At 38.2% G+C, this 23,577-nt stretch overlaps 3 protein-coding genes across 7 annotated transcripts; all 3 read left to right on the forward strand.

Annotated features, from left to right (window-relative positions):
* The first annotated feature begins 1,708 nt into the window (after positions 1-1,708).
* LOC147854272 (uncharacterized) lies at positions 1,709-14,999 on the forward strand. 2 transcript variants are annotated; one of them, XM_087331157.1, is made up of 9 exons: positions 1,709-1,824; positions 2,211-2,234; positions 3,012-3,117; positions 3,207-3,275; positions 3,850-4,343; positions 4,493-4,754; positions 5,213-5,421; positions 5,548-5,579; positions 14,791-14,999. In XM_087331157.1, the coding sequence occupies exons 1-9, from the start codon at positions 1,820-1,822 to the stop codon at positions 14,823-14,825; spliced, it is 1,236 nt and encodes a 411-aa protein (XP_087187283.1). In that variant the 5' UTR covers positions 1,709-1,819; the 3' UTR covers positions 14,826-14,999. The 2 variants fall into 2 exon arrangements, with proteins under 2 accessions (XP_087187283.1, XP_087187282.1); XM_087331156.1 differs by lacking the exon at positions 14,791-14,999 and having other exon boundaries at positions 5,548-5,836.
* LOC147854273 (pentatricopeptide repeat-containing protein At1g15510, chloroplastic-like) lies at positions 10,791-14,398 on the forward strand. Of its 4 annotated transcripts, XM_087331154.1 has the most exons (4): positions 10,791-13,050; positions 13,241-13,346; positions 13,436-13,504; positions 14,228-14,398. In XM_087331154.1, exon 1 carries the CDS (start codon positions 10,995-10,997, stop codon positions 12,963-12,965), a length of 1,971 nt encoding a protein of 656 aa, XP_087187280.1. In that variant the 5' UTR covers positions 10,791-10,994; the 3' UTR covers positions 12,966-13,050; positions 13,241-13,346; positions 13,436-13,504; positions 14,228-14,398. The 4 variants fall into 4 exon arrangements, with proteins under 4 accessions (XP_087187280.1, XP_087187278.1, XP_087187279.1 ...); XM_087331152.1 differs by having other exon boundaries at positions 13,241-13,504; XM_087331153.1 differs by having other exon boundaries at positions 13,241-13,487.
* A 2,682-nt stretch (positions 15,000-17,681) lies between the features above and the next one.
* Positions 17,682-19,579, forward strand: LOC147854274 (uncharacterized). The gene is made up of 2 exons (XM_087331158.1): positions 17,682-18,229; positions 19,452-19,579. The coding sequence occupies exon 1, from the start codon at positions 17,782-17,784 to the stop codon at positions 18,217-18,219; it is 438 nt and encodes a 145-aa protein (XP_087187284.1). The 5' UTR covers positions 17,682-17,781; the 3' UTR covers positions 18,220-18,229; positions 19,452-19,579.
* The last annotated feature ends 3,998 nt before the right edge of the window (positions 19,580-23,577 follow it).

A 23,577-nucleotide genomic window follows, 5' to 3' on the forward strand; every position in this document is an offset into this window, starting at 1 on the left:
AGAGACTTTGTTGTTCAAACCACCTATAATTTCGTGATCGATTATTTTTTAGACATAACATAATTTCCTACTTTCACATGTGTTCCAAAGATGTTGACTATATGTCAACTACAATTTGAATCAAATAATCCGTAGGTGTTCGTAGAGGGTATCTTTGTTTCTGATGAAGTCAAAATTGACCTATGGGACAAAATAAGCATATATTATTGTGTCTGAACCTTTTCTAAGAAGGGGGTTACTACTTTGCAGTAAAAACTATCTATGTGAAAACAATGTGCACACATACGCAATCACCTTGCTTGGCGGGGATTCAAGTATGGTACTAAAATTATTATGTTTGTCTAATAAGTCCCTTATTGCGATTTACCTTATACATTGAGCCATGCAAAGAAGTGATATTCATCATCCATTATGGTTTCATAACATACCTTGAATATCTTCATATCAAAGCGAACATACCATAATCCTCCATCAACCCCTAATGATTGTGAATGAATTCAAGGAAGTGTCAAGGCTCTCTAGGAACTAAGGCTCATGTGAGTAATCAAAATTGCTTGGATATGTTCTAACCTTTTTTTAGCTTGTTTTAGGGCCAAATCCTGGGGTTGTTTGCAATGTGATATTCCAAATTTTGACATTTTAACATTCTTTGTTGATGTGTTTTTTTCAAGATGTGCACATCAAGAAACATCGAGTTTCTAAGTGTGGCATGTTGGTTGCAAGCTGGACCACACTGGGTCATCGTCACCGCCCAACAAGGTACTTAACCAACACCTTCCTTGACAACAACCATAGATCAAGAGTTTTTTAGTGTGGTTGGCCAATTGGTTGCAAGTTGGACCACATATAGGTCGTCTACACTGCCCAACAAGGTACTTAACCAACACCTTCCTTGACAACAACCATAGATCAAGGGTTTATTAGTGTGGTTGGCCAATTGCTTGCAAGTTGGACCACATATAGGTCGTCTACATTGCCCAACAAGTACTCAACCAACACCTTCCTTGACAACAACAATAGATCAAGAGTTTATTAGCATGGTTGGCCAATCGGTTGCAAGATGGATCACATTGGGTCATCTACACTGCCCAACAAGTACTTAACCAACACCTTCCTTGACAACAACCATAGATCAAGAATTAATGAGTTTGCCCGGTCAATTGGTTGCAAGTTGGACCACATTGGGTCGTCCACACCGCCCAACAAGTACTTAACCAACACCGTCCTCGACAACAACCATAGATCAAGAGTTTATTAGTGTGGCCGGCCAATCGGTTGCAAGACGAACCAAACAGGGTCATCTACATCGCCCAACAAAGTACTTAACCAATACTTCCACGACAACAATCATAGGCCCAAGAACCCGATCCAACTCACATGGATAGTCACACCCGATCGCAAGGCCTGACCCGAGAGCAACGACAACATGCATTGATGAGAGGTGCATTGTCGAAACACTCCAAATCAAAGCCAAATCAAAGCTAGTGTATGTACAAGGAAGGAGCCCAAGTTGTGGTCCCCCAAAATCAAAGCCAAATGTAGTGTATGTATGAGGAGCCCAAACTTGATGGCACAACCTTAGTGCTACCCCCTTGATATGAGACATAACTACAAAGTCTCTTCACACACATACTTTAGTCTCTCTCTCTCTCTCTCTCTCTCTCTCTTTCTCTAAAGACCCTCCCCTCTCCCCTGTTCTCTAAGATCTCCCCTGTTCCTTCTCCGTCTCGCAGATTTTCCTTTCCTTTCCTTTTTTACAGAGACGTAGCTCCCCACACACACACAGGCCGCAGAACACCATATCTCCAAGTCTTGGTTTATGAGGTAAATGATCTCCTCTTCTTTCTGTCCCTTCTCTGTGGCATCTTTCATTGCTTTTTTTTTTAGGATCTGTCCTCTCCCAGTCTTTGTTATTGCTTTTGTTATTATCCTCTCCTCTTCCTTTGATATCTGACTCCATCTTTGTTAGTCTCTCTCTCGCTTTTTTATGTTTCTATCTTTTTTTGTTTCCACAACAAATCTTCTCTTTAATCGTGGCTATGCAAGACATCTCTTAATCGGGTTCTCATGAGCCATTCGTTTTTTTTTGTTTCATTTCCCCCTCCATGATTCATGCTCTTTTCTTTTTCACTTTCTTCAGTGAATCGAGTACTTTTGAAGCTCCTCATTGCATTTTTACTTATAAGTCTATTTGTTGCTTTACTTTGCAGCACTAAGGAGAGACCAACCCTTGGGTAAGCATTCGAATATTCATCTTTAAGAAAATGATCTCTTATATTAGTCTATTTAATCCATCAAATATTGACATGCTCATATAACATCGATGTATCACAAAATGTGCATCAAAATCATGGTATAAAGGTAATTTGCCTTAAAGTCACAGCATTTTGATGCATAACTATGTTGTTCTCTCTGGTGTCATGCAAGCAATTCACATTGGATAATGTAGATTCACTCAGACAATTCACGTTAGATTATGTACATTGGATAATGTAGATTCACTCAGACAATTCACATTAGATTATGTACAAAGTGTGTTTATACAACGGTTGCATAATCAACTTCATATCTTTGAATTTGGTAACGTAAATGCATGTTAGATTTACTTCACATGGTGAATCGTGATGCATTTTCTAGATGAAATATCAATCTTAACAATATATAAAAACTGTAGATATTTTGCTGCATGTATATTTATGTTCACAAATATCTGATACTGTTATATTATGCATGATATTTTATGTGCATCGTTTTTTGACACACATGGTCAACTAATATTGTGACGATTACTGGACAAGTTTGGATACTTAGCAAGCAAATGAATTGATGAATGAGATAAGAGTGGCATGTTTGGGGCTTACTGCAGTGTCAGAAACAATTAAGCTTCTGAGGACTTATTAAGATAGTGGAAGAAAACATTGTATAGATGCACACCTGGATTCATGAAGGATAGATAATATGTTTTGTGTGTGACCTAATTACTTAATTACATATTCATTATTTTACTACAGTGGCACGCGGATCAAGACCCGCAAACGAAATATAGCAGCTCCTTTAGACCCTTCGAGTTTTGCAGATGCAATTGTCCAAGTCTATCTTGAGCATGAGGGAGACCTGGTATATCTCTAGGAATAGCACAAATTTTTAGGGCTGATTATATAGGTCATAATGAATAATTAGTATTGAAATGTTGTGATTACTACCAGGAACTTATTGCCAAAGATATTGAGGCTTCCGACCTTGACTTCTCAAGATACGGCGAAACCTTCTTTGAGGTAACATCTTGGAAGCCACCACGATCTTATGTGTTGCTTTGCCCACATTATTAATATTCTTATTATTTTTTAGTGTAGGATTAAGTAAGTTGTATCTTTATTCAGTATATCGTACTTCTCTGATCCCCAGATTGTACCTTAACAAAAATATAACTTGTACTTGGGAGAGAAGAATGGAAAGAGAGTTCTATTAATTCCTAGTCGTGTTGGTTTGGACATAAGACAACGCACAATAATGAATATGTTCTTATAATTCTGATCTTTGGTAGTTTGTATGACTGCTGATATTTTGCCTAGAAGACATACCAAATCGTGTATATACTCTTATAATTCAAACCTTTCAAAGTTGGTTTTGTATGACTGTTGAGTTGCTGTAAAATTATGGATGTACTGCAAGAGGCTGAAATTTTGAATGTGACTTCCAAAGTCTTACATGAATATGCTTACAGTTGCAAATTCAGCTAATAATGTGTGATATGTGGATATGTATGTGTGTATGTAATTGATGGATGGATGGATGGATGCGCATGCATGCAGTTCTGTGGATCATCTAAAGAAACCATTACGTGTGCAGGTGGTGTACACTGGTGGACGCATTCAGCTTGGAACTACAAAACCTGAGGAGGGTGAAAGACATCCATTCTCTATTTTGAACTGTGAGCCTTCACGAGATAAGATTGTCCCACATGTGTTATTTATTCAGAAGATCATACGTCGGCGACCTTTCATGATAAAGAGCCTTGAAAATGTGATGCAAAGGCTGCTTCAATCATTAGAGCTCTATGGAGAAGATGATCGCTTGAAACTAGCAATATTTACTGCCCTTACATTCTCCCAAAAGCTCTCGGGCCTTCCTCCAGAAACAATCTTTTCTGCCTTACTAAAAGATAGTCTTGTCGCCAAAGGTACTGTTCTTGGTTTCATAACAGATTGCTTCAAGGAATACCTCGTAGAGAACAGTTTTGATGATCTAGTTGGACTTTTGAAACGGGCAAAAATTGAGGATCGCTTATTGGAGTTTTTTCCTATGCAAAAGAGATCTATTGAAGGATTTGCGGATCATTTCAGGTCTGCTCTTGGACATTGTTCCTTTACATTTGTAGAATATGGGGATAAGTAAGAGAAAGGAGGAATGCACACGAGACATTTGGATTCTTTTTCAGAAGTGCAACTATATTTCAGATAACATTTGTTATTAACTTTTTCTTCCTTTGCAGCAAAGTGGGGTTAGGCCAGCTTGTAGAGTACAATAGAAAGAAGGTTTTTGATGTAAAGCTAAAAGAACTGAAGACTAGCTTGACCGATCAGATTGCAGAAGATGTGGCTATGAATGAGGTTATTGATTCTATAAAGCTGCGATGCAAGGACTCTAGTTTACCGGATGTGGATGTGGTACGGATGGTGTGGGCAGCTCTAATGGACGCAATCCAATGGTCGGGGAAGAACCAACAACAGAATATCAACTTGGCATTGCGACAGGTGTGTGGAATCTTCAATTTTGGCTCTTTTTTGTTTTTTAAAACAAACTTAATAGGAATTACATTCCCAAATATTTATGATTTACACTCAATTTTCGTGAGTGATATTTTCAGGGCTTCTTTTTGTTGTGGGTAATTTGCTCTGATATTTTTTTGTCTCGTTTTTTCTTCCTTGTATTATTGTATATTGCCATGACTCAAGAATGAATGCTAAGTTAAAGTGAATCAGTACGGAAAAAATAGAATATGAAATTCCAGAGTATTTGTAATCCCCCAATATTGTGTGCATTCTAAAAGACCACTTATCTATGATTTTATCAATGATTAAAGTGTACCCTTTTCGCCTTCCATGTGTATATTCCGTTATAATAGGTTATCTTCTCTATGTAAATAATATGTAAGGAAGGGCATAAAAAACCCTATAATTTGTTGAGCTCACATGGCAGCGGGCCTTTGTAGGTGAAAACTTGGGGACCCTTACTTGGTGCTTTTACTTCAACTGGAAAGCTCGAGTTGGAACTGATGTATACCATCCAGACATACTGTTATGAAGATGCAAAGCTTATGAAGTTGTTTCCAGAAATTATCCGAGCTTTATATGATCAAGATGTGCTTGCAGAAGACACTGTACTAGTGTGGTTCAAGAAAGGTTCCAATGTGAAAGGAAGGTCAGAGCCGATCCTTCAATAAACTAGTTTCTTTTTTGTGTTTTTAATTTTATATCCTTCAACTTCTTGCCACCTGAAATTTAGTTAATACTAATCGTATGATTTGGGGCTTTCAATTTGATATAGACAAACATTCGTGAAGGCTCTGGAGCCATTTGTGAAATGGCTGGAGGAAGCTGAGGAGGAGGATTAACCAAGACAATTTGTTCTCTTACTTTTCTAAGTTGGACTTCTCAAGTGGGGGAGTTTCAATAACTATTATTATGAATGGCTTTATAGTGTTGTGCTTTGCTATATATATGTTGTAGTCTCAAGTCTCATTACTGTGATTGTTGATATCAATGCTTCTGAAAGGGAAGTCAACAAAGATAATATGGATATGTTTGCATGCAATTCTATTGTTATAAAATATTAATGTGGCAAGAGTTGTAAGTTCTGAACGATGGCACCAAATTGTTCCAGATTGTTGTGCATGGTGTTTTTTGATAAATCCGGGAGAAAACTTTAAAATCTGTACACATTATCAGGAAAATCTGAGACCATCCTGAGAACTACAATGCAATTGTTTCATAATATGTTGAAAACCTGTCTCATGTGTTGTATGATGTGGATCTTCAGCAAACTGACCAATAATAGAATTCCATCTTTGCCATCAGTTCAAGCAGGTTCTTGTTTTAATATTTTTAAATTTGTTTAGTTCTCTCTGTTAGCACAAATAGGCCATTAAAAGAGAGATTTGATAGAATACTAACGTGAGCTGGATATCATTAGCAACATCTATAATCTGAACCGGGATGTGGTTATTGCATTCTACAATGTGTATGCACAACAAGGATGGATTGATGTCAACATAATCAGAGGAAGTTGGTATTTTACTATTGCTGTGATTCATATGAGCTTTGGCTATTTTGAAAGTTACAAAGTAGCAATGTTCTATGTTTTGTTTCAAGAGATTCTATTGCATGAGATATTTCTTTTTGTGCAAACGTTTTTGTGCTTTCAGTAAACAAATCCATTATATGGAGATGTGAGGCATTGTCTTCTTTTTTAGATTGATTATTTCTTGTTCCAATGAAAGCTTATCCTCTTGACAACTCATCCTAGAAATCCTAATGTTACTAGCTACGCCAATTTTAATTTGGTTCATTTCTTATTAATGTTTAAGTTACATACAATTATCAATATTCAAATGGGCACTTGTGAATGAGTAGTTTATATTAGCAACTCTTGATCTGCGATAAAGTTCCATTAATTCACGTGTTTTTTGACAAGTTTCATTGTTTTGTAAGAACCTTGAGAATAATACTTGATTTCTTGAATTTTTGCTTCATATTATTACAATTCCTACATAGGCGAGGGAATTAATTGAAACATAATTGAGAATGAAAGAAAGGTGTAGAATATAACAAAGTTTCGGACTTATAAGCTTTATGAAGATGAATCACCTTAGCAAACTTGTAATGTATAAAGGTGAAATGAGATATTTTAGTAGAAAACCTGATTATGGTTACTATGTGACTCATAGTAGTGGGTAACAAAGGTGTAGGAAATATAACAATGTTTTTTATTTAAAAGGTTCATGAAGTTGAATCACCTCAACAAGCTAGTAATGTATAAAGTTGAAAAAGGAATATTTTGTAGAAAACTTAGATTATGGTTATCATATGACTCAATGTAGTGGGATATGATTGGATTAGCAATCGAGACACAAAAACTAGGAACGAAGGCCACCAAAGCAAATAGAGAGCACAACTTTGAGAGTATGAGATAGAATCCAATGGGGGGCGGCACAAAGGTTTAGATGTATGTGTATTGGTTAGTAGTGTTTGTCTCGTACATTTCACTTCAAATTGAAGTAAATAAAGATAAGAATAGTTTTACAAATGATCTTGAAAGTAAAATTCCAACCTCCTCACACCATCATTGCATGTTGATAAAGATGATGCTATTCTTCAAGGTAGTTTACTTTTTGGCAGATAATGACTAATTTTCATGGGCAATAAGGAAAATGTACATCTTATATGCTTTGCAAAAAAAAGCATTGGAGTATAAAAGTGTGGTTATATATGTCCTTATGATATTTCAATTCAATCAAATTGAGGTGACTTGACAACCTGGATCAAGCACTCCACGGTTAAAAGGTGGAGATAATTGGGGATTTATGGTGGACAGGCAAATGCCATTCGACGACAAAGTGTCAAAACTAAAGCATATTTCTAGAGAATCATTAGTAAAGTCCATGATATATATCTGATGGATAAATGTTGTTAATCATTAAGATGTCAAAGTATCATAATTGTCCAATTGTTTATAAGTTTGAAAAAGTTATTCTTGATTTTCTTTCCACATTGACTTTATTAACAACCTATTTAAAGTTGCACCAAAAATTGTATGTGCACATCAAATGCTATTTTTTGGAAACACGTAAATGAAAAATTGGGTAAGAATTATCATTTACTTTACAACCTTCCAAAATCAAGGTCATCTATGACCAATGGGTCACGGATCTCAATAATAAGATCTACATTAGAAATTTAGGAAAGTAGAGGAGATGCACCTGTTAACCTTGGGACTATTATAATGCACCCCATGCGAGTAACAAAGTAGCCTTGGTTCTAGACATGTAGCACAAAACACTTACATGAAAATTTGGGTAAGAATTATCATTTACTTTACAACCTTCCAAAATAAAGGTCATCAATGACCAACGAGTCAAGGATCTCAATAATAAGATCTACATTAGAAATTTAGGAAAGTAGAGGAGATGCACCTGTTAATCTTGGACTATTGTAATGCACCCCATGTGAGTAACAAAGTAGCCCTAGTTCTAGACATGTAGCACAAATGACGAAACAAACAAAGGTCGTAACACACAGGAAACAATTGTGCCATGACAATGATGGAATTCCCATATTTTCCGTCTTCCACCACAACATGAACCAAAGAGGTTGGATTTTTTATTATAACGCCCTCTTAGTTCGATGAAACAATGGTAAAATAACATAGAAGCATGGACCATTGCACCACTTTGAATGGCATAAGAATGACTATAATTGAAACTTCCAATGCATAAACTTCTACTTCACCTCGATGCCAATAAGATGGTAGTATCACATTGATTCAAGGTTTTGTATTGTTCAATTGGAAGGTACTATAGGTTTCATTCATTAAATATCATGTTTAAAATCAAATAAAAAATAAAATCCATTCATTGGTATAAATAAGAGGTGTAATTCTCAATTGATTGACGGATGGACAACGATCTTGTTGGTTGAAAATGCCAAAAAGGACTATTACATTTTAAAGATAGAAGTGGAGTATCATCCTAGGGAATAATAGTTTGGAGGTACACGGCAATTATAGCATATGAAACCACAATAAAACCATTCTATTGTCCTTTTAAACTATGTACCATGTTAACCCAAATATCACCCATTGCTTCAAATGGTGATACCCTGCCTTGATGAAAATGGGGGATCATCAAGCCTTCCAAATATACCATATGGTGGTACTACTCAATAATTCCAATAATGGTTGGATCTCCATCCTTCTTCCTAAAAACTCCATGGTCACTAAACGAACTACCCGAATTGTTCCATAACAAGTGTTGAAAGCATGGTCAAGAGATTGATCATCATAATAGAACAAAAGTAGACAAGTGATGTCCAAACCACCATTCCCCATGTAAATATTGAATGTGGAATGTAGTTGGCAAAGATTTAGAGAAGATATTTCCGCATCAGTTGAGACTCAAAAGTTAGTCCCATCAACAATGCTTTTGTGATTCTTCCTTTGAATAACACCAACCACAATTAGAGGATACACTCATTTTATCCAATCACGTATCAATTGCCAAGACTTGATGCACAAGCAATCACTACAAATGATGTATTTGACATGAGTGTTTCCTTTCCTATAACTTTCCCCAAAACTTAAAAAGAAACTTTGGCATAAGACCATGTTGACTCTAGCATTGAAATCTCGTTGGTGAAACATCCCATGAACTAGACAATATGTGTGTGCCTAATTGCATAGAATATTAGAAAAAATTAAATTTTTTACCAATAAATGGATTTTTATCTATCCATGAATAGTCACTTGGGTCCCATGGCATCATAAACAAAGGTTGCTCACCACTCACATCTTTTGGTGTGACTTTACTTCCTTTATCATGAGGTCAATATATTTTTTCCGATCAACATATTCTATTACTCTTATTTTTTGTTCTATAGAGCAAAGATAGAATATCATTTCTATCAAAGGAGACAATTGACTTGCATTATCCATGACAAAAGAGCGAAAAGTTCCATCCTAGAAGTAACTCTTTACAACTAGGAATACTTCCAATTTCGAGAAACTACCTATCCGTATGAGGCAAGAGCTAGTATGGTGGTTCTATCCATAGGTTCTTGAATTTGCCAATGCATTATTTGCCCTCCATGAATCACGGCTAGTACATGCTTTTTGTTCATGCCAAGGCCGAGATAGAAAAATCTGCCAAGTCCTAATTGAGTTACGAGGACCTTCTACCATTTCCTCCCACGCCAACCAATGTCTAGAACCTACATTAAACCATCTGATGTTATAAAATGCGGATTCCAAATTAGCCATTGTCTTAAATACTCTTCATATCTAGTAGGTGCATCGTGGAGCAATCTAGGTAAGACTTGATTCCATGCGGAAAGAATAGTTCTAATAATTACGTGCTCCCACATATGAGATGATGCTATTTAGATCATTTTCCCAAAAATCCATCTTACATCCATTGGTCAAAAGTAATTTCCATACCCCATGACTAAGAGGAAATCCTGTAATAATCATCTTTACCAACAATTCTAAGGTTTGGATCAACAATGCATAGTCCTCCTTTGGATAAAGGTAATGCAATTGCATCCCATTTAACTTTGGACTAAGCATGATGATCAACTTTTGAAGACCACAAGAAATTTCGTATTTGTAAAAACATGATTCGGAAAGAGATTCAACAAGGCAACACATACCATGTTGCTCATGCCTATTCGGAAAGATTTGTCGGGAATTCGGCAAGTTCTGTCGTGTCTTGTGATGCCCATCCAATAGACATTTCGTCAAAAAATGTACAGAATGGTTCTCATGATGACAAGAAGGAAATCATGTTCCAACTTTTAGGGTATTGAGTGGGGGTTGCAACACAATTGGAATATGTATGTATGTATGTATGTATGTATGTATGTATATATGTGGCATGCATGCATGTATGCATATATGTATGTATGTATTGTGTTGTATCAGTATGTATGCAGCATGTATGAATGTCTATGTATGTATGTATATGTACATATGTATGTACTATGTATACATACGTATGTATGTGTATCTCTGTCTGTCTGTATGTCTGCCATGTGTATTGTCCGTACGTACGTGCGCATCTATGTCTCTGCTGCAGGAAGATGGATATACTGCTTGCTCTTTTACAGACACACTCGCAGATGCTCCACGCTTTGATCTACCGAGAAATAATGGTGGCTGCATAATCCTTCTGACCCCAGTTGTTTGAAGACAGCCTACATCAGCTCAAGATACTTATCGAGAACATGCCTGATGCTCGTGCCTTCAGCGGATTAGTTCCACAGAAAGAAGTTTCATGGAAATTCCTTATCAGTGGCTACCTAAGACAAGGAAAGCCTTTAAAAGCTCTCGCAATGTATTCAGAAATGCAAAAGGATGTTTCCGTATGTCCGTGCAAGCATACGTTTGTCGCTTTGCTAAAAGCTTGTGCAAAAACGAAAGATCTGAGGACAGGCTCTGAAGTGCATGCTAAGATTGAAAGAACAGGGTTGATAGATAGAGATGTATTCATTGGTAGCTCATTGATTGATATGTATGCCAAATGTGGTAAACTTGATAAAGCCCAAAAAGTGTTCGACAAACTTCTGGTTCGGAATGTGGTGTGTTGGAATGCATTACTACGAGGATATGTCGAACATGAGCAAGGAAGTGAAGCGTTGAATCGTCTTGAAAAGATGCAATTGGAGGCCATTTCTCCCGATGCTGTAACATTCATCTGCATTTTGAAAGCTTGTGGTAGCATAGGTGAGATAGTCAAGGGGAAAGAAATGCATGCTGAAATAGAAAGACAAGGACTTCTGGAAAAAAACCTTATTATTGGCAACAGTTTGATTGATATGTATGCTAAATGTGGCTTACTTGATATGGCACAAGAAGTGTTTGATAAGCTTCCAACTAGAGATGTGGTTTCTTGGACTTCTCTGATTGCAGGGTATGTTGAACATGGAGCTGGGGAAGAAGCATTGAAGTGTTTTCAGAAAATGGTAGGTGATGGTGCTCCTTGTAATGCTATTACGTATGTTTGCATCTTGAAAGCTTGTAGCAGCATAGGAGATAGCAATAAAGGTCAAGAAATACACAATGAGATTGAGAAAAATGGACTTCTTGAAACAAATCTCCTCCTTTGCAATGCGTTGTTGGATATGTATGCTAAATGTGGGTTACTTACGAAAGCACAAAAGGTATTTGATAGGATTTCTATTCGAGATGTGGTCTCTTGGACATCAATAATTGCAGGATACACTGAGCATGGCCAAGGTGAAGAAGCAATCAATGCATTTGAACTGATGTATATGGAAGGTGTGTGCCCTGATGTTGTCACATTCCTTTGTGTCTTGAAAGCTTGTGGTCATATTCGAGACATGGTTAAAGGTGAAGAAATTCATGCAAAGATTGAAAGTCGAGGATTGCTAGACATAAATATCATTGTCGGCAACACGCTGGTTGATATGTATGTGAAGTGTGGCTCATTAACAAGAGCACAAGAAGTGTTTGATGGGCTTCATGATAGGAACTTAGTTTCATGGAATGCATTAATTTCAGGTTATGCTGAGCTTGGACAAGCTGAAGAGGCTATCAAATGTTTTGAAAGAATGCAGCTGGATGGTGTCTCCCCTGATGGCATCACTTTTGTTTGTATCTTAAAGGCATGCTCAAGCTTAGGTGCTACAAGCAAAGGGATAGAAATACATGTTGAGATTGAGAGACAGGGTCTCATAGAGAGAGATATACTAGTTGGCAGCACCTTGGTTGATATGTATGCGAGATGTGGTTCCCTGGTAAAAGCACATCAAGTTTTTGACAAACTGCCTGTGCGAGATGTAGTCTCTTGGACTGCAATCATGGAGGGGTATGCTCACCTTGGACAGAGTATCTGTGTTTTCTCTAACTTTGATAGGATGACGAGAGAAGGAATACAGCCAGATCCAGTGACCTTTATCGTTCTTCTTAATACTTGCAGTAGAGCAGGTCTATTTGGTAAAGGTCAAATGTATTATGAGGCAATGAGCAAAGACCATGGTATTTCTCCTAGCCTCCAGCATCATGGATGTATGGTTGATCTTCTAGTTCGTGGAGGCCATATAGATAAGGCAATAGCAAGAATAAAGAACATTCCTGATATTGTGGCATGGCGAACAGTGCTAAGTGCTTGCAGAAATTGGGGAAATGTAGACTTTGCGAAACGAGCATTTGCATATACACTACACTCGAAATGAAAATGATGCTGCAGCTGATTCCTTAGGCGTTGGATCTACTTGGGTAGTATACCTCTGGAAACACTCCAATCAACTTTGTCAACAGGTATGAGTGAGTGAATAGATTGTCATATATCAATGTATAGATAGTGGAAGAAACAAATTTTTTCTCTATATCAATGTTTACTCCAACTCTCCTATTCATGAAAGATTAAATAACAGATTTGGTGCTAAATACATATGTTTTTTTGTGTATGAGCGAATAACTTAATTATATGTGCCCTATTTTACTACAGTGGCACACAGATCAAGACCCACAAATGAAATATAGCAACTCCTTCAAACCTGTCGAGTTTTGCAGTTGCCATTGTCGAAGTCTATCTTCAGCATGAGGGCGACCTGGTATATCTCTTGGAATGTCACAAGTTTTTAGGGATGATTCTATAGATCACAGTGATTCATTACTATTGTACTCCTGTGATTACTACCAGAAACTTATTGCCATAGATATTGAGGCTTCCGACCTTGACTTCTCAAGATATGGTAAAACCTTCTTTGAGGTAACATCTTGGAATCCACAATGATCTTATGTGTTTCTTTTGCCGACATTATTATTATTATTATTTTAATGTACAATTAACTAAGTTGTATCTTTATTCAGAATATCATACTTTTCCAATCCCCAGCTTGTACCTTAACAAACATATAACTTGTACTTGGGAGAGATGAATGGAAAGAGAGTTCTATTAATTCCTAGTCTTGTTGGTTTGGACATAAGACAGCACAAAATCATGCATACGTTCTTATAAATCTTGACCTTTGGTAGTTTGTAAGACAATTGAGTTTTTGCATATCAGACGTACAATATCGTGCATATACTCTTATAATTCGGACCTTTTGAAGATGATTTTGTATGACTGTTGAGTTGCTGCAAAATTTGGGATGTACTGCAAGAGTCCGAAAGATAGGCTTAAAAAAACTAGATTTGACTTCCAAAGTCTTATATGTATGTTTACAGTTGCAAATTCAGGTTATAATATGTGAAATGTGGATATATGTATGTACGTAAATGTACATGCATGCAGTTCAGCTTGGAACTGTACTCCTGTGAATCTTCAAATTTGGTTCTTTTTTGTTTTGTAATACAAACTTAACAGGAATTTCATTACCAAATATATATGAATTACACTAAATTTTCATGAGGGATATTGTCAGGGCGGCTTCTTGCTCTCGTAGATAAATTGGTGTGATTTTTTTTTTTCTTCATTTTTTCTTCGGTGTAGATAGCCATGGCTCAAGAATGAATGCTAAATCAAAGTGAAGCAGTACAAAAGAAATAGAATATGAAATTCCAGAGTATTTGTAATCCCCCAATATCGTGTGCATTCTAGAAGATCACTCATCAATGATTTTATGAATGAATAAAGTGTACCCTTTTCTCCTTCCACGTGGGTGTATTCATTCCCTTATAATAGGTTCCCTTCTATATGTAAATAATATGTAACAAAAAAACCCCTATAATTCATTGAACTCACATGGAAGCGAGCCTTTGTAGGTGAAAACTTGGAAACTGGATAGCTCGAGTTGAAACTGATGTATACCATCCAGACATACTGCTATGAAGATGCAAAGCTTATGAAGTTGTTTCGGGAAATTATCCTAGCTGACACTGTGCTCTGCGAGGCCCAAGAAAGGGTCCAATGTGGAAGGAAGGTGAGAACTGATCCTTCAATAAATTGGTTCTTTGTTTGTGTTCCTATCTTATATCATTCAATTTCTGACCTCCTGAAATATAGTTAAACATTCTATTGTTCTGGACTTTTAATTTGATATAGACCAACATTTATGAAATGGCTGGAGGAAGCTGAGGAAGAGTATTAACTGAGACAATTTGTTCTCTTACTTTTCTAAGTTGGACTTTGAAAGTGGGGCAGTTTCAATAACTATCATTACGGATGGCTTTATAGTGATGTCTTTTGCTATGTATATGTTGTAGTCTCAAGTCTGATTACTATGATTGTTAGTATCAATAGAAGGGAAAGTTACCAAAGATAACATGGACATGTTCTGAGTGCACTTCTATCATTATGAAATATTAATGTGGTGAGAGGAGTTAAGTTCTGATCGATGGCATTGTCGAGCATGGTGTTTTTTGTAAGTCTCAGAAAAAACATCAAAATCCATACACATATATAAGGAAAATATGAGACCATTCAGAGGACTACAATGCAATTGTATTATAATATGTTGAAAACCTGTCTCATGTGTTGTATCTTATGGGTCTTCAGCATTAACTGACCAATAATAGGACTTCGCCTTAGCCATCGGTCCTTGATTTCGTAGACGTAATTTATTTTTGGTTCGCTCAATTAGCTCAATCAGTCCATTAGAATAGAGATTTGATGGGGTAATAGTGTGTGGTATATCATTAGCAACATCTTTTGATCGAAATTGGACATGTGCTTTTTGTATTGTGTTCTAGATCATGTATACACAAGGAGTTGAATCACCTAAGCAAGTGCATGATGTATAATGGTGAAAAAGGTATAGTTTGGTAGAAAACCTAGATTATGGTTATTATATGGCTCAATGTAGTGGGATATGATAGGAGGATTAGCAAGCTAGATAAAAAAACTAGGAATGAAGGCCACCAAAGCAAGTAGAGAGGCACGACTATAAGAATATGTGCATTGGCTATTATTGTTCTTTTCATGTATTTCACTTCACACTGAAAACTTCAAAGTAATATTGTTATTGTGTAAAGATAAGAATAGTTTCCAAATGATCTTGAAAGTAAAATTCCAACCTCCTCACGCCATCATTGCATGTTGATAAAGATGATGCTATTCTCCTAGGTAGTTTACTTTGTGATAGATGGATAATTTTCATGAACAATAAGGACATTGTACATCGTATATGCTTCACAAAAGAAAAGTGCACTGGAGTGTACAAGTGTGGTATTCAATTCAATCAAATTTAGATGACTTGACAACGTCGATGAAACACTCAATAGTTAAAAGGTGGACGAATAATTGGGGATTTATGGGGGGCAGACAAATGTCATTCGACGACAAAGTGTCAAAACTGAATCATATTTCTCGAGAACCCTTACTAATTCCCATGATATATATTCAATGGTTAAATTTTGCCAATCACTTAGATGTTGAAGTATTATGCATTGCCCAAATGCTGAAAGTTTATAAAAGGTATCCTTGAGTTTCTTTCCAATTTGACTTTATTAGTAACCTAATTCAATGTGCACCAAACATTGTACGTGCACATTAAATGCTTTTTTTGGAAAACAATTACATTAAAATTAGGGTAGGAAGGATAATTTACAAATACACAATCTTCCATAGCCAAGGCACATATAGAACCCATTTGCCAAGTAAAAATTAGGGATGGATAAATGCCACCAACAAATTGTAATGGTCCTAGTTCTAGATATGTTGCCAAAATGAAGAAACAACCAAAGGGTGAAACGTATGATTAATACTGCTACTATGACAATGTCTTATGTTTGCTTTGGTCTTAGAAGATGTTAATATATCTTTCTTTCTTTGGGGCTTTGGCTAGCAGCAACTCTGACCATAGGTACATAATACATTCAACCAATGTTTCGTCGGTAAGGGTGAAGTTTAAAGGGTGGGTGATAAGTGTTTGGGTCATGGTGACAATCCAAGGGAGTGAAATCAAGTTCTAGCCCAAGAAAAGGTCCACTTGTGCAAGGGAGATGCCCTATTGTGCGAGTTTGAGTGTGGAGTCTGGACCACATACACGAACACACACACACACACATATGATACACGTACTCATATACATACACATACACATATGGTACATGTACACATACACATACACATACACACATACACATGCACATATGGTACATGGACATACACATACACATACACATACACATACACACATACACATGCACATATTGTACATGGACATACACATACACATATGGTACACGTACACGTACATGTACACATTGTACATGTACACATACACATGCACATATGGTACACGTACACGCACACATACACATACACACATGCACATATGGTACACGTACACGTACACATACACACATGCACATATGGTACATGGACATACACATACAAATATGGTACAAGGACATACCCATACCCATACCCATACCCATACCCATACGCATACCCATACACATACACATACACACACGCATATGCATACACATACACATACACACACACATACACATACACACACATACACACACATACATACACACACATACACATACACATACACATACACATACACATATGTCATACACATACACATACACATACACATACACATACACATACACATACACATACACATACACACATCGACATTGAAATTTGAGATCTACATCTACATCTACATCTACATCTACAACAACAACTACATGGAGATGTACATCCACACCCACATATGAGAAGAGGTGTGAGACAGGTAGAGTGATTTGTGCTATCAGAATGAAGGAGAGATCTATGCTGGTCCCCAATCATCATGAATCAATCAATCAATCAATGAATCAATCAATTCCATGTGCATTTTATGTGTGTGTGTGTGTGTGTGTGTGTGTGTGTGAACACACCCTTACAATCATGTACATATAAATAACTATGTAATGTAATGTACATATATGAAGAGAACCCAAAGACTGAAAAGCAGACCAAAGTCTTCCTCCCTCTCTCTCTGTCTTTCTCTGCATTTTGCTGTGCCCTTTCCCAGAGCAGAAGAAGAAGAAGAAGAAGAAGAAGAAGAAGAAGAAGAAGAAGAAGGAGAAATCAGAAAGGATATGGCCACTGCCCTGGTGAACGAGAAGAAAGAAGGTGCCGAAATAGTCCTCGGCCATGAAGCCTCTTTGCCTAGAGCCATTGCCATGCTTCGCGACCAAGGCCTCCCTGATGGTCTCCTCCCCCTGCAGGACATCGAAGAGGTTGGCTATGTCGCTCAAACGGGTTTCTTCTGGGTCAAGCAGAAGAGAGCCACCGAACATTTCTTTAAACTCATCAAGACTAAGGTCTCTTATGCTCTTGAGGTGTGTGGATACATCGAGAAGAACAAACTGAGGAAGCTTCAAGGCGTTAAGGCTAAAGAATTTCTCCTTTGGATCGGTGTTACTGATATCTATGGAGATGATTCTCATCCTGGGCAGACTTTTGTCAAGTCTTCTGCTGGAATTGGTCGATGGCATCCTACTGAAGCGTTCTTCCTCGAGCAGGAGAAGAAGTGATAGGAATCAGGTTTTTCTTTCTTTCATTTATTTCCACCTCATTTTTTAATCTCTCATTTTTGGATTCATTATGTACTTGTTCTTAAACGTTGCCATTCGTCCTTGTTTTTTTTGTCATGGTTTGAGTAAGAATTCGAGATCTCAGATGCTAGAAGCACATGTTATTGCTTGGTATGTTGTGTCCATTCTTATGTTATTGTTGGTATATTATATATCATACATGGATATGCCAGATTTCGTCTTCCATGAAGACTATGTTGCTGCTGCATATGATGTGCATTTTATGTACATGATGATGTTTGTGACGGATTGCTTCATACAGATAGGACGGATTTCAGATGCCATAAAGACATGTTTTTCTTCATTTTGTTGTGTTTGCACATGTGCATATTCACGTTGATTATGACATATGTATATGCCATAATTTCAGATTATATGGAACATATGTTCTTGTTGAATACGCTGTGCATTTCATGTACACATTTTTGATTATGTTTGTGAACACACAGAGGCACCGACGACTGATTTCAGATTCTACGAATACATTGTCTTTTGCTGAATATTTTGTTCATTTCATGTTGTCAATGTCAATGTATGTGGAGACTTATGGCATGCTTAAAATAAAGCGTGTATATATTATGTTAAAGGCTGGTATGAGCGTGGTTATATTAAATTATAGCATGCATGATGTCCATAGATGGAAGCATGGGTGTACATGTTCGCACATTTAGTGTACATGTTCTTCCTGTTGTATATGAACGCCTCTGACATATGTAGGTGACTGGCCATAAAGCTAATGATGGGCTTTGGCAAAATTTACGTGTAGCATGGGATCCATGGAAAGAACCATATGCACTCATGGCATATGTACATGACTATAAATGTCATCATGTAGAATGCAAACGTTATCATGTGCTTGAGTGTATTATGCACATCATGAACTCCATGGGTTGTTCTATTTGGTACTAGTTTTTTGCTTTTCTCGACAGTCAACCCACTGTTGCAATCTATATTGTATTCCTCCACTAAAGCACATCTTTGGTGGAAGTGTTTTTCTATTATCTAAGACTAGACTTGGCAGTATCGGTTTGGAATCCCATTGAAAAAATTGTTATTTCAAAAATTTTGATTTTGTATCTCTTGAATTGATTTGTATTTTTAGTGGATATCTATTTTTATTGTTGATTAATTTTTTCACTTTTGATTAAGACTTGTGCTGTTGTATGGTGCAGGGAAAACATTTGGAGAATCTCCCCAACACTATGTTTGCAATGTCAACCATTGGCATCTATTACTAATTGGTGTTAATTACTATTCAATCATGAAATTTCTAATGTTATGGTTGATATTTTGGTGCTTAGTATCTAGCCCAAGAATTTCATCTTTCTTTTGGACTCTAGTATTTAATGGTGATTACTAATAAGAAATATCGCTTCTAAAAATGCATGATGCAATTCGGGCATGAGTAAATAACTCTGATTAATTATGATTCAGAAAAGAAATATTTGACACGAAAACTTTAGCCTATCTCATAACCAAATTATGATTAACTACTGTGATCGGACATTTTGCATTATACAATAGTTCTCAAAATAGTTATATCGCGTCATTCATAAATGAAGACATGAGTCTATCAACCCAAGTAGTTGTCATCGTAGTGGCTCATGTTGACCATTACTTGGAGTCGCAGCCTGTCCCATGATGTTCCATATATGGTTGGGGCCATACAATTGCGTCTCATTTTTTGCTCGTCATAGTTGTTTGCGATTGGTCTCTTGCTTTAACGTTAAACCATACTTAACATGGGCATGCGCAAGAAAGTGGTATATTGTATTTAGATGGTCCTCAATTCAATGTGTTTTATGATGATGAGAGTACTTAATGGCATGGTGGCTACCAATGTAGTCCATGTTATGATTTTGTAATTTGATTCTTCTTTGTTTGTAATCTCACATTTTTTCTCATGATTCTTTTTCATTATCGGTCTCATCCTTTTTTAAGCAACGGCATGCATCTAGGGAATGTTATCATATGTATATTTATATGCTCGAACATCTCGAAGGAACAATATAATGGCGAGTATTAAATAGCCTAGAGCCAGTGCAAAATGGAGGGATGACTTGGACCAAAATTCTTAAAGAATATGATATTGGTAGGCATACTTTGTTGTAGGTGCACTTCGTCAAATTGTAGATTGCTATGAATCTTTCTTGCACAAAGTTGGTAGGTGTTCTCTCTCTCTCTCTCAACCTTGTGTAGAATAGATTTGCAAGATGAATGCCAAAAGTAACACTAGAATATTGCGACAAAGTACGTTGAGATCGATTCTCTAGCGAGTGCCATTCCATATTGGAGGATTCAAGGAAAGATTCAACAAGCTTGCACACTGGTCGTTCAAAGGGAGGACGGAGTGGCTCGAGAACACTACTCCGATTTCAGGTATTGTAGGTAGTTGTGGTCTCGATAGGGTCTTGGCAGCCCACTTGACTTGCATATACTGAAAGCTTAAACCCTCTCACTTGCATTTCCGTTTGTATTAGTGGTCAACTTGAGGTCGCTCACTTGGTGCCTCCTTTGGGGTTCTTCTCAAGGGTAACTTGAGACCAATTCTCTAGCGAGCGCCATTACATGTTGGTAGGTCCAAAGAAGGGTTTCGGCAAGCATGCACACCCTGATTGTTTGAATGGAGGACAGAGTGGCATGAGAACACTACTCCGATTTGAGGTATCGTAGTCATTAGAGGTCGTGATCTCGGCGACCCACTCAACTCGCCTACACAGGAAGCTGAACCCTCTCACTTTCGTTTTCGTTTAAACTTGATGGCTGTCTTCTAATCGTTCATTGTATCACTTCTCGTTACTACCATTGTACCTATTTACTATGTACATGTGTAAAACCTATTTTATAAAGGGATTGTTTCGCAAGTAACCACCCGCAGTAAAGTCAACCAGTCGGAGTGGGATGTTCACGACAAGATCCGTAAAGCCGCAAAGGTATGGATAGAGAAGGTGAATAGTGCGAACGCCGCCGAACGAATGCAGACAGAGATGCGCGATACCACAATCTGCAACCTCCACACACATGCCTCCGCTTCGGCCACTGCCGAACCCCTCGAGGAAGACCCGATTTGGCAGGATTTAACCAGTTGCCAAATATTGATGCCACTAAGGAAGCTACTGCATCTCCTTCTAAAATTCAAGGAAACTGTGGCGACCATTACAAGCGACAAGGAACATCCAAGCGCACTTGTTCACCTTGCCGAAACAAGCTAAGGACCAACAGTGATGGACACACAAAGCCCACCCGAAAAAGCTTTTCGTCAAAAGGACAGGAGGTACGCGGATGTATAATCGATGGTGGTTTCAGCATGCCTTTTTGATCCCGACGGTCATGCTACGACTAGAAGCCTTGGGGGGGTGCTTACTGTGGAAAGAACCGTACATTAAGCAGAATTGGCAGCGTAACATCATAACATTCTGTCGAGGAAAGACCAAGATTCGCGTCCCCACCAAAGAGCGAAAAACGTCCACCAAGGAAACTGTAGGGATTTCGTTCCCTTTGAGTTCGTGGGAAAGTTTGACTTAAGAAACACATCAAAATACATAGTACATAGTATTTACCATTGTCGAGGTATTCCGCACAGATGCGTAGAAACGGGGCAGGACCATGGGGGTCTTGAACCAAGGAATCGAGAAAGGAGGAAGAGGCCCGCGCATCGCGTACACACAAACACCGTGAACAGACAAAGAGGAGTAGGAAGGAGGTCGTCGTAGGTTTCGGACTCAATGCAATACGAGAGAATAGCAACACGAGAACGACACAGTAGAAAAACAACGTAAAGCAACGGAATAGATTATCAATAGTAGTTAGGACGCGTGCATGAAGCGCAGGGAATACAACTGGTCAGAGCCGGGAACAGAGCATCGAGCTCTAGAGCAAACACACGAAAAAGGGGACCTCTAGCCGGGAACGCGAGCCGAGGGTTCTTTCCAGGGTTCCTAGGCATTTCACAACGTTTCCCCCTATGGCTTGGAATCTTCACGACATCCACCCCCACCAAACTGCACATCCTTCGGTATGTGCCAGGTAGCGAGTTTAGTGGAGGATTCCAGGGCCAACTGTTACTCGTCCTCTCGGTCCGAGTCATTGCTTTCGATTCCCATCGTCGATTCCGGTTTTGCTTCGTTCTACCTTTTGAAGGCCTTTATCCACTTCCTTGCTACCAGTGTCGTCATTCGGGTCCTGTCGAGCTCCGCGAGATGGTATGTCGCGTTGTTGTTTGGACAAGTCACCGCGTACGGCCTGAACCACTGTTTTGCAAACTTACGCGTAGACTGATGTTGGTTGTCGAGGCTGCTGTCATAGATCAACACCCAGTCGGCTTCATCGATCTTCTTTGGCCGGAGTTGGCGCGTCTGGTCGAACCTGGCCTTGTTTCTACTTCGTGCCTCTTTTACCCTCGTTGTTGTCCGTTCCACGTCTTCTGGTCTTCACTCGAGTTGTCAGATGTGTGCCGCCAACAACTCTTCTCGGCTCATTTCATCGATCCAATTGACCGCCATCCAGGAGGTAATTGTTCATTCCACCGACATGATGGGTTTCTGCCCGAACATGAGCTCTCTAGGCATGTACCCAGTCACTGAACTGTGAGTAGTCCTGTCCGCCCATAGCGCATAAGAGAGTAGTCTTGGGCAGTTGCCGACTTGTCCTTCGCATGCACGTACTATGACTTTTACGATCGGTCCATGACCCCGCTCGACCTTCCCATTTGCTTTTGGGTAGTATGCCGTTGTGAGGGTCAACTTCACCCCTAGTCGGTCAAACAGTTCCTTGGCCTCCTCCGCATCTAGCTCTCCTCGATCGGCCACAATCTTTTCTATGCACCTGTACCGTGACGGGAACTCACGTTTCTTATGCGCAACGCTCGGCCACAATCGAGCTTAGAATCATACACACAAAAAACGGTGAAAGAATGCACGACACGAAGAAGAGAAAAGTACGCAAGATGTTTACGTGGAAAACCCAAACTAAGGGAAAAACCACGGCAGCCCACAGGCTGCAAACTATCACTATGTTTGAATGTACAACAGTGAGTTTACGGAGGCAACGACCTTGTGCTCACGATCTTCGCCACAGGCGGCGGTTACAACAGACGCAACGACCTCTTTCTCTCTCTCTCACTCTCTGTACACAATTACGCGCTCTCTCTATCCTTGCACCAACAAGAATGACAACCACTCTACATCACACACAATAAGTTTGCCCTAAGTCATATTTATACTAATATGACTTTTCGGCTATTTACAAATATAGCCTCGATGGACTCTCAGAAACATATTTACAAATATGTCTCTTCAT

The sequence above is a fragment of the Azolla caroliniana genome, unplaced genomic scaffold (genome assembly GCF_043228905.1).
Source record: "Azolla caroliniana isolate FFs.n. ecotype wild unplaced genomic scaffold, voAzoCaro1.0.p SCAF_15, whole genome shotgun sequence".
Lineage (NCBI taxonomy): Eukaryota > Viridiplantae > Streptophyta > Polypodiopsida > Salviniales > Salviniaceae > Azolla > Azolla caroliniana.